General features: G+C 37.8%; 1 protein-coding gene across 1 annotated transcript in view; it reads left to right on the plus strand.

Annotated features, from left to right (window-relative positions):
• LOC125650087 (shiftless antiviral inhibitor of ribosomal frameshifting protein-like) overlaps nucleotides 1–18,921 on the plus strand; it is a 32,283-nt gene extending 13,362 nt beyond the window's left edge. Inside the window, exons 2-8 of the mRNA XM_048878049.2 lie at nucleotides 2,675–2,725; nucleotides 6,261–6,372; nucleotides 6,516–6,562; nucleotides 8,499–8,633; nucleotides 10,835–10,938; nucleotides 15,968–16,122; nucleotides 18,461–18,921. Of these exons, the coding sequence (XP_048734006.1) occupies nucleotides 2,687–2,725; nucleotides 6,261–6,372; nucleotides 6,516–6,562; nucleotides 8,499–8,633; nucleotides 10,835–10,938; nucleotides 15,968–16,122; nucleotides 18,461–18,642 (774 nt within the window). The 5' untranslated portion in view covers nucleotides 2,675–2,686 and the 3' untranslated portion in view covers nucleotides 18,643–18,921. The remainder of the gene's footprint in view (nucleotides 1–2,674; nucleotides 2,726–6,260; nucleotides 6,373–6,515; nucleotides 6,563–8,498; nucleotides 8,634–10,834; nucleotides 10,939–15,967; nucleotides 16,123–18,460) is intronic.
• The last annotated feature ends 388 nt before the right edge of the window (nucleotides 18,922–19,309 follow it).

Here is a 19,309-nt window from a genome sequence, read left to right on the forward strand (position 1 = left end):
GGCAAACTGACAACTCAACTGTATGACAAACGGGATGATTTCAGCTTCTCCATCGTCAACTTCCCATATTTATGTAGCAATATTCCATTATCACCTGCATATGGTGTTTATATATCTCAACTGATTCGATATGCAAGAGCTTGTTCTGGGTATAGTAAGTTTTTAAATCGAGGTAAGCTACTGACAAACAAGTTGATGGTACAGGGATTTCAACAGTCACGATTGAAGTCAGCATTTCGCAAATTCTATGGTCGTTATAACGATCTAGTTCGTCAATACAACCTATCATTGGGTCAAATGTTGTCTGACGTGTTTCATACCGATTGTAAAGCCGTTCTTGGCACACTGATTTTGACTGCGGATAACTCCGTTTACCTGATCAGGATATAGGGCTCACGGCGAGTGTGACCGGTCAACAGGGGATGCTTACTCCTCCTAGGCACCTGATCCCACCTCTGGTGTGTCCAGGGGTCCGTGTTTGCCCAACTATCTATTTTGTATTGCTTATAGGAGTTAAGAGATTGATCACTGTTCGTTATCTTTACCTTGCATGTACAAAAATGGTGAATTTCACAACCCAGGGTTATGACTTTAGGATGGGTCCAAATTAGTTATATCTTTTGATGTTTTAATGCTAATACACCTATCATTTAGAGTCTTTCATCAGTGTACGTTCTATTGAGGGCAGCGAAGTTTTAAGAACACATCTTGTTTTATACTGTTGCTGAACATTAGAATTTAGCTTAGATATTCAGGACAGGAATTTTTTTCTAGATTTCATAGCCCGTGGGAGTAGTGATACTTTCTCACTAGTATTCAGGTGACCGATAAGGCCTGTGGGCCTCTTGTTTTATTCATGTGGAATAGTATACGTGTATATATGTATCCCTATATTTATTTTATAAATTATTTTCAATCTACTAAAGAGTGTCGAGGCCGGGTATCTGGTTTCAGTTTACGACTACCGAGTGTAAGGCATGATATCTTTATATACAACGTTTTACAAAAAGGAAACAATTTTTGTAAAGGATGACGAACCCAAAATAAAGTATAACAGAGATGTGTTCATGAAACTTAATGCCGCCGGGGGCAACATAAATGTTCCAAGGTCAAGGTCTGATACCAAAATGTCACAAGGAATGCACGTATAGAATATGAGACCCATATCACTAACCATTCAAAGTTAAGCAACGTTAAAGTTTCAGACGGACAAACGGACAGGACAAAACCAATATGCCCCCCGCCCCTGATCTTCGATACAGAGGCATAAAAAGGAATAAAATACAAATACAAACGGTAGGTTGTAACATGCACAAAAGTACTGATTTTATCAGTTCTTCACATTGTAAACACCACACTGATTCCACGCACAAGTACTCTGAAGTTGAAATAAAATCTATGCTGCAGTTAATCATTGACAATATCTTCGTAGTCTTGGGTGATCAGGTCTTCCAATGGTCTGTTGGAAATCCCATGAACATGAATTGTGCTCCTTTGTTAGCTGACACGTTTTTATACATTCTTATGAAGCAGAGTTTATTCAAAAGCTTTTTACATGAGAAGAAAAAAATCTCTTGTTGTGGCCTTCAACTCGACATCCCCGTCCTGAGGAAACAAGCATCCTGTCCTACAATATAACAATGGGTAGTGTTTGTGTCAATGATCATTCTTATGCTTCACGAACATTACATCAGTTTGATAGAACAGACACTTAGAATCTATATCTATGATTTATAGCTATTATGGATTACTTTGGTCTACATAAAACTATAGAATTTATATGGTAACATTTCTGCTACCACTTGTCAGATATTTATGTCCACTTTTCAGATTTCTATGTCGACTTGTCAGATATTAATCACGATGACTAGGGACACAGTATCTTGTTATTAAAGGACAATAATGCTACTATCTGTCATCTACTTTTCATCACAATATCCGTCAAGTTGACATAATTTTCTGACAAGTCGGTATAATTATCTAACAAGACAACATGTCAGATAATTATGGCGTCAGATTTGCTGGAAAGTGATGTCGACTTGTCATATGACTATATTGACTTTTCAGATCTTTATGTCGACTTGTCGGGAAAATATGTTTTAAACTAGATGACACAAACTGGGCATGAACATTTTTTTCATGTTGGATTTTTAATGAAGTGGATAAGTGAAAAGTCAACAAAAAGATCTGACAGATCAACACTGAAGGGGTGGGGTGGGGGTGGGGTGGGGGGGGGACGTGCTCCTGTAATCTAGCTACTTGGAGGTCAGAGTCTGACAAGTGGTAACAGAACTATGCGACCATAATTCAAAACCCCCGAAAAAGATACAACACTGTCAGAGAAAACACATGTGCCAGCTTATTTAAGCACATTTTGAGATCCGCCGCTGTTTCAATACAATAAAGTGCCGTCTTCACACTTGCTGGTGGCACCCTCGGGTCGATCCAAGGAAAAATTCCAGTTTTGTTTGTTTCCATGTGCATCAAAACATATAACGTTAAAGCGTAAAAATTGTCATTTATTGAAAATGACGAAAAGATGTGAGTCCTAAGAATAAATACAGAGTCAAATTGACTTAGAGCTGAAATAGTTTATCCTGACTGATTGTATAATTATGAAACATGCAGTTATGGGCAACCTTACGTAACTTCCTTGTCATAATTGTGTTTCCAGTGAACCTCAACAATGGCTGACGTTCCGCAAAATCGGGACCGGGATAAGAAGGTAACTACTACTGTATTTTATGAATGTGTTGTGTGTTGTTGATCTCCAAGCGGTTGATCTCCAAGCGGTGTGCATAGGATAGTTCTATAAGATTATTCCTTATTGCAAAAGGATATTTAATCATTAACATCATAAACGAAAAGCAAAAAAATATTTTGTTCCTTCGCATGTCAAAGAACGTTAACTTAGTAGATTAAAATGATTAAAATCCTTGATGTTGCATGTTAAACAAAATAAACAAAGTCTGGGTCAATGAGATTGGGGACATTCACAATCTCGGGTAATCCATCAAACCAAATTATATATATATACCCGATTTCTGTACGAATCTAATTTGTTGTACAGACATGTATTGCGTTAGCGGTGGCCATATCATCAGCGTCTTCTATTAAATATACATGTTTCTTTCTAATATGGAAATGTAATCTATATATAGAACAAAGAGGGAAGTGTATTTGTAGATTAATAAATCGAAACAGAGGAGCGGATCCGACAGAACGAGAACACTCCCTAACAAGGAATTAAAAATTGATGACTAGTGCAGAAATATTCAAAACATTCTAATCGTTTGAAAATATCAATATGCATTGCATTTAGTGGTGCATGATTGTGAGGGAGCGATAGAGCTGGTGTTATCCAGAACTCGATGCATGTGATTTAAAATTCGGAATTTAGCAGGTCATTGAATATGTCTATTATGCTTTCGGTTAATACTATTAGATAAATTTATTTTCACCTGGCTGTCCCCCTCCTTCTTACACTTACAGGACGTGGGAACATGTCTTTAATAGGTTTATCCCTCTATATTTTCTGTACAGTTTCCGTTATGCTAAATTACATCTATAATCTTACTATTGTCACGATTCCCAACTTTTAAACGAGCTGTGTGCAAATTTTGGTTCGATAGGGGTCATGTGTTTCGTTAGCAAGACACTCAAGTGTGCCTGTTTAGTCTTGCATAGTTTTCAAATCAAAGGTCATCGATCACAGATCCCTTGGATGACGTAAAAAAAAAAAATGTCAAAATAAAGTAGATCAGGTGGAATAGGATCAGGTCATGGGCTGTCAAACAATTATTTCCAGAAGATGCAAATTGCATTCAATTCAATATGAATATTTCAGTTTAGTATTTGTTCAACAATCGATCACACACTTTGTGCATATATTGACGTCAACGTTAACAAGACGATTCCTCAGGGGATCAAAGTCAAAAGTTTTAAAATGCCTGCGCGAAGCATGTTGAACTATTGATTGAATTTGCCATAAAATTGACGTGTAGGCAAACGATAGTATACGCATTAGAATTTAATACATGTATCACCTAAATGTACAATAATTGGTTGATATAGAGATATCAAATAACAAGATGTGTTTGTGAAACACAAATGCCCCCGATAATGGCAAATTCCAAAGAAGGCCAAGGTCACAAGGAGAAATATCTTGGTACCAGTAGAAAATTTTTGTCACAAGAAATGCTCATGTGCAATATGAAAGCTCTAATATTTACCATTTAGAAATTATAACCGATGTCAAATGTTTTAAAAGTAGATCAAATGAGAAGGTCAAAAGGTTTAGTATCAACAGATAGGTCTTATCACAAGGAATACACATGTGAAATATGAAAGCTCTAGCACTCACTGTATAAAAGTTCTTAGCAAGGTTAAAGATTTAAAAAGTAGGTCAAACTCCAAGGTCACAGGGTCAAAAATGTTACCCACGTAAAGGTCTTGTCACAAGGAATACTCACGTGAAATATCAAGCTCTAGCACTTACTATTCAAAAGTTATTAGCAAGGTTAAAGTAACTCTACGGTTGATATTTTTAGTGTTCTTAAATGGATGCCCGTTCATGATTATTTTATATATAGAAAATTAGTGCTTGCTTTTAAGGTTCTTAAAAATATGACACCAGAATATATGAACGTTTTTTGTTTTGCATCTTATATTTACCAAAAGTTCGAACTGAATATTATAAACGGTCTTTTAAGGTATCCTCCACAATTTTAGGGAATCAGTTGCCCGAGTCTGTCAGAAGCTGTGGTTCTATTACATCTTTTAAATCACCATATTTGCAGCATTATTACTACAATAAGTGATATATAGATATGTATATTTTCCCCAGTGATATCGTGTGTATATTTAATGTATATATTATCTATTTTTCTATTATCTCATTTATCTGTCTTTGAATATGTTTGATACAGGACAACAATGTAAACTAGTCATTTGTACTAATTGTGCTATCCGAATTTATTATCATTATTATTTATAAAGTTTTCAAAAAGTAGGCCAAACTCCAATTTCACAGGGTCAAAGATGTTGGTACCCACGTAAAGGTCTTGTCGCAAGGAATATTCATATGAAATATCAAAGCCCTAAGTCTTACTGTGCAAAAGTTATTAGCAAGGTTAAAGTTTCAGACAGAATGATAGAATTACAAACAGGACAAAAACAATATACCTCCTAATCTTCGATCTCGGGGGCAGAAAAACGTAATTTTGAGGGGTCTCGTGTGACATAATTTCATACTAAAATTATGATCTGTACGTGCGTTTGAATTAGATTATTATATCACAAATTTTAATGATTGTATTTTTTCCGTATTTATATAGAGAAACAATATTTGGAATTCTAAGGTCGCTTCTCCCTCATGGCCTAAGGGACGGGGTCAAAACCTGCTGAAATAGTGCAATTTTTGAACAATCTCCTTTACTTTTGCATATTTCGCAGATATAACGAACACTTTGGCCTCTAACCCAGAGTCGTGAAATTCATTGCCTACGAGTCAGCGAGGCCATAGTGAACGTGTATAGAATATTAAATAGACAAATCGTCTTTCTTCTGAATATATATAAAAGACAAACTGAGCGCATGGTTTCAATGAAAAGGGGAGTATGTACAAATAAAGCCCCTGGGCGGGCATCTGAAGTGTGGATGGCATGTATCTTTTATGTATGTACATACCCCCTTCTACCCAATGGAAAATGAATATAGAACCATTAATTAATCCAAAATATGTTATTTCATCCGCTAATCACCTTCGTAAGTCTTTCTACATAGCCAATTTCTACTTTTCAGCAAGATTTTCGGATTACCACTTCTGAGATATTAAGATTTGTAAACTCATAAAGTTTCAGATTTGAAAAAAGGATTATATATCACTCATATATTGGAATAGGAAGGGGTTATAAGTAGTTCATATACTGAACAAGGGAAAGGTTATAAAATATAAATCCGTTTACCTGATCAAGATATAGGGATCACGGAGGGTGTGACCAGTCGACAGGGGATACTTACTCCTCCTAGACACCTAATCCCACTTTTGGTATATCCAGGAATCCGTGAAAACTCTCTATTTCGTTATTTCTGTTCGTTATCTTCACCTTTCATGGTTCATATACTGAACAAAGGAAGGGTTAGCAATGTTTCATATATTGAACAAGGGCTATATATATTCATATTAAATGTTGTTTTCACATTCAGGAACAACGTAGCTGGGCTAGTGAATACAGTATAGACCGTATTCTTTTTTTCAGATAGGGCGTTTTCAAGAACTATTCAGAGGTCGATTTTCAATAGCACAAGCTCAGCGACTGTTGGAACATCACCAATGGGACCTAAATGAAACGGTGTCATTTGTATTTGAAGGTAATATTCAATGATTTAAAAACATTTCAAAAATATAAATGATTATAAAATTATTTCAATAACTTAATTTCATGTAAACTTTCCAATAAATGCACGTTTATTAGTTACATATTTCATAGACTATTGACATTCAATCATTGCAGCGGAACCAAGACGAATCACGGAAGTCTCCCAGAGCGAAAACGAAGGGGTAATTATACCAAAATGTTCCTTAGATCTCATCTGCAGTAAGTACCTGGGTAACTATATCAAAATGTTCCTTGTATCTGCAGATGTAATGTTGTGGTCATTATCTTCCAACTAGCTGATAATAGATGGTTGTTTGTTTGTTTTTTTACGCCTCGTCGAAATAAAAATTCGCTGAGACGTCACCAGTTTAGGTGAAGTACCACAAAGTTAGACCTATTCGTAGCAATGATGCTCCTTTAACGTGTCAACGCCTGCCGTGACACGATACTTATCCGAAAGACCCGTGATTCTCACTTTTAAATCCCGAGCGTTTGGTGAGGGAGCAATCACTACCTCTGTTTTCGTGTTAGGTTTGAAGCGGCCATGTCACGAACGGAGGGGGACTCGAACTCTCCTTCTGGTTAGTAAGTGAACTCTCAACTCCTGAGTTACCGCGACCGATCAGCTGATAGATCAACCCCTGAGTTACCGTGACCGATCAGCTGATAGATCAACCCCTGAGTTACCGTGACCGATCAGCTGATAGATAAACCCCTGAGTTACCGTGACCGATCAGCTGATAGATTAACTCCTGAGTTACCGTGACCGATCAGCTGATAGATTAACCCCTGAGTTACCGTGATCGATCAGCTGATAGATCAACTCCTGAGTTACCGATCAGCTGATAGATCAACCCCTGAGTTACCGCGACCGACCAGCTGATAGATCAACCCCTGAGTTACCGTGACCGATCAGCTGATAGATTAACCCCTGAGTTACCGTGACCGATCAGCTAATAGATTAACCCCTGAGTTACCGATCAGTTGATAGATTAACCCCTGAGTTACCGATCAGCTGATAGATCAACCCCTGAGTTACCGCGACCCACCAGCTGATAGATCAACCCCTGAGTTACCGTGACCGATCAGCTGATAGATCTACCCCTGAGTTACCGTGACCGATCAGCTGATAGATCAACCCCTGAGTTACCGATCAGTTGATAGATCAACCCCTGAGTTACCGTGACCGATCAGCTGATAAATCAACCCCTGAGTTACCGATCAGCTGATAGATCAACCCCTGAGTTACCGCGACCGATCAGCTGATAGATCTACCCCTGAGTTACCGCGACCGATCAGCTGATAAATCAACCCCTGAGTTACCGCGACCGATCAGCTGATAGATCTACCCCTGAGTTACCGTGACCGATCAGCTGATAGATCAACCCCTGAGTTACCGCGACCGATCAGCTGATAGATCAACCCCTGAGTTACCGCGACCGATCAGCTGATGGATCAACCCCTGAGTTACCGTGACCGATCAGCTGATAGATCAACCCCTGAGTTACCGCGACCGATCAGCTGATAGATCAACACCTGAGTTACCGTGACCGATCAGCTGATCAACCCCTGAGTTACCGCGACCAATCAGCTGATAGATTAACCCCTGCGTTACCGTGACCGATCAGCTGATCAACCCCTGAGTTACCGCGACCGATCAGTTGATAGATCAAGGCGAGACGGAATACGCAACTTCTGAGATATCAGCTCAGGGGACGGAATTGGAATGATAGTTTCAGGCTTGAGTGGTTACATATCTTGTACGTAACTAAGGAGCAATCAGAAGAGGTTGCTATTTATAAATCACATTTTTCCGTATGACATAATTTCAATTTACAAACTTTTTGCATGAACATGCACATATTAAGTTAATCAAATGTTTCTATTGTATATGTATACATACTATGCCATTATTCGTGCTTTCTATGACTTTATCCTTTTTATAAGTAAGGGGTGTACTCATCCTAGGCACCATCCCACCTCTGGTATGTCAAGAGGTCGTTGTTTGCCCTCCTCTTAATTTTGTATTAATATGATTTATAATGTTGATCTCTGTTTGATATATTCACTTGTTCAAATGCAAAAACAACAATATCATTCTCTCTTGTTTTATTTCAGTGGCAGGTAGTTTTAAATAACAGAGTTTGGCGAGAGCTTGCCAGACAGAGAGAAATCCCGGGTATTGAAACACGACAATTCGCTTGTGGTCCCTGTGATAAGGTGTGGTGGAGACGAGTACCCGGACGAAAACTCGTACGTAATGTAGTTAGTTGTATATTGTGTAGCGTCCCGCTCAAATCTCCATACCTGTGAAAAATTCTCGAGGGGGACTTTAAATAAAACGACCTTTTCACTCATATGGAGTCTCATCATTTAGTCGCCTCTTACGACAAACAAGGGGGTACTGAGGATCTTTTCTATTCCAGACGAAAACCTTTACGTAATGTAGTCATCAGAGACAATGACATCATATTATACTACTCTTGGATTACGAATCTTGTCTAATGAGTCTTCCTTCTAACTGTACTGTTTGATAGCACTTCAAGACAATTCCAAACAAATATTTAGAAGCACTACCTGTGGGTGTAGTTTTACAACTTAAATGTTTCTGTCTGCTGAACGAGACCGTGAATTGTGCATTTTAATGTTTCTGTCTGCTGAACGAGACCGTGAATTGTGCATTTTAATGTTTCTGTCTGCTGAACGAGACCGTGAATTGTGCATTTTAATGTTTCTGTCTGCTGAACGAGACCGTGAATTGTGCATTTTAATGTTTCTGTCTGCTGAACGAGACCGTGAATTGTGCATTTTAATGTTTCTGTCTGCTGAACGAGACCGTGAATTGTGCATTTTCATCCGAGAACAAGTCTCTATCATGTCGCACTCGAAAACTTTAGCAGATCACTTTCATTTCACGTGACTGTGTTAACCTACGAGATCTTGTTCCCGATGACGAGTTGCCGAGGCCTATTGGTTTGCAAAATGTTAAGTCAAGAAGCAAGGCCACCGAAGGGAATTGCTTAAAGACAAACATTCTTGCGATTAAGATGAAAATTTTACAACACTGTCATTCTCTTATAATTCTTCGCTCATATATTTCTAAATGAGCAAAACTAAGTATATACATAGTGGGTGAAACTTTATTCTTACTTGGGGCTCAGTTACACTTAGTAAAAGGCAGAGACTCACATTATCGTAGTAGGATTTTGTGTGTGTGAAATACAACCATAGATGGAACCGTTTCACTGGTTTCATCAAACTTTGCATAGAAGATTCCTTTCCCATGGTAACCATTTTTATTTTCAAAATTTCAAACTTAAAAGTCAAATACAACTGGGGTACGCACTTAATCTCTTTATGGGTCACAATGTTGTCTCATGTGTTTTTCATCCGATGAATGAGTGCCGATTTGAACATTGTTGTGACGAAATTCTTTAATTGTCGGCACTTAGTAGAGTGAGAGTGTTTTCAGAAAACAAGCAACCATTATTTAAGCGCGCCATTAATTGTAATATTGACAAAATAACATACGTTTGAATATCAACGTATGGCGACACAGTATCACTGCAAATACAGTACAGCTATTACAAGTTCTCTCCCAAATTCTCTTGCTTGTTTGATATCAATTGGCTAAATGAGTAAAACTACATTGTTAGGGATTTAGTGGAAATATTCACGAACTGCTGTCTCTGGAGAAATGAAAGAATAAGATTACAAAAAGAATCATTAACATGGTATCCAGTTATTATGGGCAACACCAATCAAATCAGCTATACAACGAAAGTGTAATGATTGATTGATTGAATATTGTTTAACGTCCCTCTCGCGAATCTTTCACTCCTATGGAGACATCACCATTACCGGTGAAGGGCTACAAAATTTAGCCCTATGCTCGGCGCTTACGGCCTTTGAGCAGGTAGGGATCTTTATCGTGCCACACCTGCTGTGACACGAGACCTCGATTTTTGCGGTCTCATCCGAAGGACCGCCCCATTTAGTCGCCTTTTCGGACAAGTAAGGGGTACTGAGGAGCTATTCTAACCCGGATCCCTATGGGATCAAAATTGTAATGACAATGAAATTCGAATAAACTTCGAAATTGTAATGACAATGAAATACGAATAAACTTGTATATAAACAATGAAGTTTATTGGAATTGAGTTGATGACAAAACATGTGTTACGAGGCCCTCTCCTATAATACATGTGCAAGTCAATCTTGAATGTATCTGTCGAAATACAATAAAAATATAGGCAAATGAATTAGTTTCATGTTATTTTACTGAAAGAAAAGATCTTATACAGAAGTTTCTAATTTTACAGATCTGTCTAAAGTAATCTCTCTCTCTCTCTCTCTCTCTCTCTCCGAAGCAATTAAGTTCAAACTCGCGACAAGTACTCCTGCTAAGTTTTCCAACCTTTCTTTGTATGATGTTGTATTGTTATGTATTTCAGGTCTCCAAATGCTTTAGATGTAGAGTGAGATACGAAGCTGTACCTAAGGACAAGGAATGGGGCATTGCTGAGTACGTCTGTGACCAGTGTAACAACGTCTTTAAGTAAGGCTGGGATAAACATTTAATCAGTTATTTCTATCTGTTTTAATGAAAGGACTTCCTGAACTGGTACAGCTAAGTTTAATAGTCAAACTCCCATACGCTATACTGGATTGTGAGTACGGGAAGATTAAAGTTACACTGTCCCTTGTAGTGTCAATAAGATCACCTATACGTTTGATTTACAACATCCTCCTTTTTCAAAGAGGAGTCCATACGTGCCTCATGTTATATGAGTCATACATACTTCCGGTCCTGTTCTACGTTTTCCATTTTCAGTATACATGTGCATAAACTTCTTGCACGACCTGTGAACATATGCAAATCTAAGGTTGAAATCTTGATTCATTGTCTAAACACCGTAAACTTTTCATTAAAAATCAAAAACCAGAATAGAGTAAAAGTAAGAACATCATCAAAATCTACGTATATGTACAGAGACCAGTGGCGGATTTAAGGGGGGCGCAGACGCCCCCCCCCCCTAAAATTTTCAAATTTAAGGTAAATCGTGGTATCTTGTTTAGAAAAATATACTAAACGATAAAACAAGCAATAATTTCTTCCACTCCCGGAGAAATAAATAACAAAATCTTTTGATTACTTGAAATACTTTATTGGGAGAACTTAATTTTTTCCAACATCTCTTAAAATTTGCGTCATTTTTATTAATTTTACCTTATAAATAAGATAGAAAATAGTACAAATGACTAAATAGGAGACATATTTCAAGCTCTATAAAACCTGTAAAATCCAGGAGCTTCCGGGGGCTTCGCCCCTTGGACCCATTGCTTGATAAAGTGGCGCCCCCCGTAACCACAATTCCTAGATCTGCCTCTGGAGACCTACCCCACACATCTTATTTACACGTCTATAAACATACACCTGCCCCACACATCTTATTTACACGTTTATAAACAAACACCTGCCCCACACATCTTATTTACACTTTTATAAACAGACACCAACCCTACACATCTTATTTACACGTGTATGAACAGACACCTGCCCCACACATCTTATTTACACGTTTATAAACAGACACCTGCCCCACACATCTTATTTACACGTTTATAAACAGACACCTGCCCCACACATCTTATTTACACGTGTATGAACAGACACCTGCCCCACACATCTTATTTACACTTTTATAAACAGACACCAACCCTACACATCTTATTTACACGTTCATGAACAGACATCTTATTTACACTTTTATAAACAGACACCAACCCTACACATCTTATTTACACGTTCATGAACAGACATCTTATTTACACGTTTATAAACAGACACCAACCCTACACATCTTATTTACACGTTTATAAAACACCTGTCCCCACACATCTTATTTACACATATAAGAACAGACACCTGTCCCACACATCTTATTTACACGTTTATTAACAGACACCTGCCCCATACATCTTATTTACACGTTTATAAACAGACACCTGACCCACACATCTTATCAACACGTTTATAAACCGACACCTGACCCACACATCTTATTTACCCGTTTATAAACAGACACCTGCCCCATACATCTTATTTACACGTTTATAAACAGACACCTGACCCACACATCTTATCAACACGTTTATAAACCGACGCCTGACCCACACATCTTATTTACACGTTTTTAAACAGACACCTGCCCCACACATCTTATTTACACGTTTATAAACAAACACCTGCCCCACACATCTTATCAACACGTTCATAAACCGACGCCTGACCCACACATCTTATTTACACGTTTTTAAACAGACACCTGACCCAAACATCTTATTGATACGTTTATAAATAGAAAATAAACATGCTTCACACATCTTATTTACACGTTGATGAGCAGACAACTGCCCCACACATCTTATTTACACGCGTTTATAAACAGACACCTGACCCACACATCTTATTTTCAAGTTTATAAACAGAAACGAAACCTATCCCACACATCTTATTTACACGTTTATAAACAGACACTTCCCCCACACATCTTATTTACACATTTATAAACAGACACCTGCCCCACACATATTATTTACCCGTTTATAAACAGACACCTGTCCTACGCATCTGATTCACAACACCTGCCCCACACATCTTATTTACACGTTTATAAACAGACACCTGTCCTACGCATCTGATTCACAACACCTGCCCCACACATCTTATTTACACGTTTATAAACAGACACCTGACCCACACATCTTATTTACACATTTATAAACAGACACCTGCCCCACACATCTTATTTACACGTTTATAAACAGACACCTGTCCTACGCATCTGATTCACAACACCTGCCCCACACATCTTATTTACACGTTTATGAACAGACACCTGCCCCGACACATCTTATTTACACATTTATGAACAGACGCCTGTCCCACACATCTTATTTACACTTTTATGAATAGACACCTGCCCCGACACATCTTATTTACACGTTTATAAACAGACACCTGACCCACACATCTTATTTACACATTTATAAACAGACACCTGCCCCACACATCTTATTTACACGTTTATAAACAGACACCTGTCCTACGCATCTGATTCACAACACCTGCCCCACACATCTTATTTACACGTTTATAAACAGACACCTGCCCCACACATCTTATTTACACGTTTATAAACAGACACCTGACCCACACATCTTATTTACACATTTATAAACAGACACCTGCCCCACACATCTTATTTACACGTTTATAAACAGACACCTGTCCTACGCATCTGATTCACAACACCTGCCCCACACATCTTATTTACACGTTTATAAACAGACACCTGCCCCACACATCTTATTTACACGTTTATAAACAGACACCTGCCCCACACATCTTATTTACACATTTATAAACAGACACCTGCCCCACACATCTTATTTACACGTTTATGAACAGACACCTGCCCCGACACATCTTATTTACAGGTTTATAAACATTCACATGCCCCACACATTTATAGACAGACACCTGCCCCACACATCTTACACGTTTATTTACGTTTGCCTTGCATCACAACGATTGATTGAATATAGTTTAACGTCGCGCATGAGAATGTTTCACTCATATGGAGACGTTACCACTGCTGGTGAAGGGCTGGAAAATTTAGGCCTATGCTCTTCGCTTATGACCATTGAGCAGGGAGGGATCTATATTGTGCCACACCTGATGTGACACGGGACCTCGGTTTTTGCAGTCTCGTCCGAAGAACCGCCCCATTTAGTCGCCTCTTATGACAAGTAAGGTGACACTGAGGACTTATTCTAACCCGGATCCCCACGGGATTAGCCTCACAACGAATTACAGAAATCAAGGAATCGTAAATTGTTAAATAAAGTGAGCAGGATTCGTCCATTCAACAAATCCTATCTCGAGATAAGTTGAGTTCATGGAACATGTATTTGCCTCAGCAATTAAAATCGCAAGCCTTTTAAAGACTATTATATAAATAGTGGATGTAGTTATGGGTAACATTGAAAATTTTCCCTCGAGAAAACCATTGTCAACCGAGGCGTCGCCGAGGTGCATGCAATATTTGATTTATTATACTGATTGTTATACAAACAGCAAAGCAAACAAACTTACGTCTGTTGACATTTGATCAATCACTGCCATGCGATATTTCGTATATCGATGCGGGCATTGGCATTTAATACAAACGCTCAAACGACGTCGTTTAACAATCTACGGCGAACCGTACGCGCGTAAATTTGACGCATGTGATAATTTTTATAACATCATCTGTTGTCAAGTACTGTTACCCGTTGCTAGATATTATCACCCTGGAGCCCGTGCTTTCTGTTTTCAGAGGGTAACAATATATTTTTTTCAAATACTTCTTGACCAATCAGATTCGAGTATTTCATCTGAAAGTATAATAAAAAGTTTTATCTCATTTTATCTCATATTTACTTCTTTATTTAGTGGATATCACTGATACGATATTTTGTTCGTATTCCGTAGTTTTAAAAATCTCGTTCAAAGTCAGCTTTTCGCAAATTCTATGGTCATTATAATGATCTAGTTTGCCAATATAGCTTAATTAGGTCAAATGTTGTCTGACCTGTTTCATGCCGATTGTTAGGCCGATCTTGCACACTGATTTTGACTGCAGATTACTCAATTTACCTGATCTGATATAGGACTCACGGCGGATGTGACTGGTCGACAGAGAATGCTTACTCCTCGTAGGCACCCGATCCCACCTCTAGTATATCCAGGAGTCCGTATTCGCCCAACTCTCTATTTTGTATTCCTTATAGGAGTTATGAGATTGATCACCGTTTATTATTTTCACCTTTCATTCCTACGTAGTGTGTAAATCTTTCTGAGTGTTAGAAAACCCGATACTTCACATTAGGAAGCGAACCCACTAAGACCTGTTATCACATATTTAACCTTTTATCTAATGGATATCAACTTTCCAACTCCATGTACCAATTCAGTCCGGGATACGCCACGTTCAACGAAACGATTCCATCACAAATACAGCTGTAAGAAACATAAGCACACCTAACTATATAAGTTCTACCACTCTCAATACCACAGGAAACATAAAATTTCTCAAGATGGCGATGTACTTGGTGGAAAATTCGTCGTCAACATTCACACATGTAACTCCAACAAATAAAAAATAAAAGAACGCGCGTCATCAATCACACAAATTGGGATGACTGTCATTTTCATGAATAGTCACACAATTTCAATGTAAAACGTCTTAAATGTATTTTTTCTCATCTGAAAATAATATTGTAGGAATTGAACATTGTGACAGTCAATATTCATTTTTATTAATATTTCCCAAGGAACTATTTGTAGCAGCGTAATGTTATCGTTACGAATATAGTTTGAGTTGATGAAAACAAACGGTGATTTTTGAAATTCGGGTCTTTTAGGATAAAATATGTGATAAAAAAGAATTTCCCATGGTTTGTGGTTGGATATGATTATTATCGAACTGAGGTAATTATAGTCTTAACAATCGTGAGTAATTAAATTTGTTGTTTTTCAGAGGGTTTGGACAAATGAATAACTCTTGTAGTCCCTGCTACAATTGTGGAAATAGAGTACAACCCGCCAGAATATTTCCTCCTACAATGCGCAGCACTTGGCATCGTGGACGTCACACACATTCCTGTTTCGCCCACAATTGCTTTAACAGAGCACGTAAGAATTAACTTTAGATCACTTAAGTATCTCGCGTGACTGGTTGCCGTCTTGTGTTACGTGTTGCATATAACATTCATCCATTTTCAACCTCTTTCTCAGAAACTATTCTACCAAGTTCTAACAAAATTAAAATGCAGTAATTTAGGGACGTACACGTATAGAGTCAATTTGTAAATCGACGCAGGTTACTGACAAACGAGTTGATGTTACAAGTGTTTCAACAGTCTCGTTTAAAGTCAGCCTTTTGCAAATCATTTGGTCTTTATAAAAATCTTACATTTGTAAAAGCAAGAATACAAGCTATCGTTAGGTCGAATGTTGTGTACCGTGTTTCATACCAATTGTTAAGTCGTTCTTTACATTCTGATACTCCGTTAACCTGATCAAGATGTAGGGATCACGGCGGGTGTGACCGGTCAACAAGGGATGCTTACCCTTCCGACCTCTGGTAGGGGTCCGTGTTTATGGGATTTATGACAATGATCACTGTTCGTTATCTTCACCTTTGTATGTATATGTATAGGATTAAATGATTGCAATGTTCCTACTCCCGAGGGACCAAAACTTAAAAGAAAAAAGTCCAATAAAACATCGTTAAATTCATGAACTCGGGATCAACGGCTCAGACCCTAAGATGGTTACAAATTACTAGGCCATGTAGTGGTGAATGTATATGATTTGAAATATGATTACTTTTGAAAATATAAACAGAATGCTACTGCATAGTTATAACATGAATGGAGGCATCTACCAAATTGTTAATATCATGACCCTTGGATCCTTTCTTCAAGCAAACTATTGGGGCTACATGCATTTGGAACTTATACCCTCAAACTGAAATGTTACTCATCCTCATGACCTAAGTCGAAAGTATTTTAGCGTATAGTATCGTTGGAAAAAAAAAAACTGTTAAAGGAGCAGAATTCAAAATAAGAATGGTCTTCACGGAGGATGATTTGGGAAGCTTTAGTGAGAACAGAAATTTTAAATCTCAGGGAGGTAGGCATGTAACAACTCATTGGATAGAATCAACCAATCGTAAATCCTGGTGGAATATGTTGGAGCATGATCTTAAAGTCCCACATTTGGATTTATAATTAAATTAAATTTCTTACCCCAATTCATAAAATTAAGTCCGTAATAGATCCAAGTGACTGATTTTTTTTAAAACCGTGTGTACTTTCACAATCTCAGCCGTTAAGGTAGTTAAGACTAATTACCCAAAAGAGATGGAAGGACCCATAACGATTTAGAGACTAAAAACTAATATTTATCAATATTGATTCATTATAATACATAAATTATGCTAATACAAGTCTTTATAAATATACAAATGTATCATTATGTCTATTTTTATCTAAATCACATTATCACAGGTGTTTGACGATTTACAATAATGATGTCAATGTGGGTAGTTAGTGGCATCGATGAAAATGACTGATAGGTGACAGTACAGACGGTTTAAATTTTTTAGTCACTTGGAGCTATTACGGACTTCATTTTATGAATTGGGGTAAGAAATTCATTTTAGAAATGATATTTTATGCTGCACATTCTATTTGATAGCTTGTTGCAATGCTCAAACACTCTGTGTAGTCGTGTAGTGTCAGGGCCCAGCTAAAAGTCAATCAAAAAATAATAGGCATTTTTCCGAGTTCATTTCTGCATATCTTGGGAAGTATACGGAATTTCGGGATGAACTTTGGTAGTAATGTAGATTGATTATGTATGAATAAATTGAAATACAAAGTAGAATTTCATATCAATTAATTTATTGTTTTTACATCGGCTAACTTGGGTACCCTATATTTAAAGTTCTATACCTTTACTCTTTATATAGCGATGCAATTGCCTGTGGTTTTACCTACTAAGGAGACTGTTAAACTACGCATATCGCACCTAGTTTCTGATTTTTAACGCATTTGAAGCGAATGGGTATTTTTTTTTTTATCTGGGTCAGAGTTAGACCACTTTGTATATTTATGGTATCGCAGAGTTCGGGCCCAAAACGGGCTTAGCCCCTGTGTTTTCAGACGAAAAATAAGCGCAAAAGGATCGCTCTCTAATAATATATCAGTCACGTGAATACGATCTATTTCTCTTTCAACATTATCAAACAATAATCATTTATCTTAATCTGAAGCATTCAGAATTGTTCAAACTTCATTCTTGTACATTGAATACCTTAAAAGTATACAATAAAAAGTATTCCGCGCACCTGCACATTGCTGTTTAAGAAAAACATGTCAACGTCCACTTTCTTTGAACTCATTTATATGGTATTATATGTTTTGATATTTTAAGTTCTAAGGTACATATTGTCTTCGAATTTCAGAGGGTGAAATTCTCCCTGGAATATGCGTACATCCAAGATCGCTACCTCGGAAAGTAGTGACACCGTGCAATCCACACATCAGCAGTGGTTCTACAGTAGATACATTCCTCACTCAAGACGACCTAGCATCCATGATATCAGGCAGCTCACGTCCAAATCTTTCAGATATTGATGAAGACTAATAATTTAATGTACTCAGTTTAAAATTGAAAGATATCCCCATCTTTTAAAAAGCGACAGTTGTAATAATTCAGGCATGTCAATAACAACTTATTTGATATTAATTCAGGCATGTCAATATTTACCTTATTTGATAGAGCACTCAAGGTGAGTGTGAATGGTCAGCGTGGGATGCTTACTCCTCTCGTACACACGATCCTACACCTGGTGTATCCAGTGGTGCATGTTTGCCCTGCTCGCAATGTCTTGTATTCTTATAATTTTTAAAAAATTCAGACTGATATAGCAGTGATATTGAGTTTACATTGCATTTATTGCATAAGGGAAGGAAAATCCGTAATTCCAAATGTTGTTACCGGTCGCGGTAGCTCAGTGGCAGAGAGCGTTCATTACGTAACCGGGAGGTCGTGAGTTCGAGCCCCATTCGTGCCTTCGCCGCGTCAAACCTAAGACATAAACATAGGTAGTGATTGCTCCATCGCCAAACGCTCGGTATTTAAAAGTGAGAATCACAGGTCTCTTGGATATGACCTTAGGAACGGAGGTCCCATGTCCCGGCAGGCCACGGCACGATAAAGAACCCACACTGATACGGTCGAAAGCGCAAAGCTCTACAACTGGTGATGTCTCAATATGAGTGAAATTTTTTCGACAATCAAATGTTGTCAC

The sequence above is a fragment of the Ostrea edulis genome, chromosome 5 (assembly GCF_947568905.1).
Source record: "Ostrea edulis chromosome 5, xbOstEdul1.1, whole genome shotgun sequence".
NCBI classification, from domain to species: domain Eukaryota; kingdom Metazoa; phylum Mollusca; class Bivalvia; order Ostreida; family Ostreidae; genus Ostrea; species Ostrea edulis.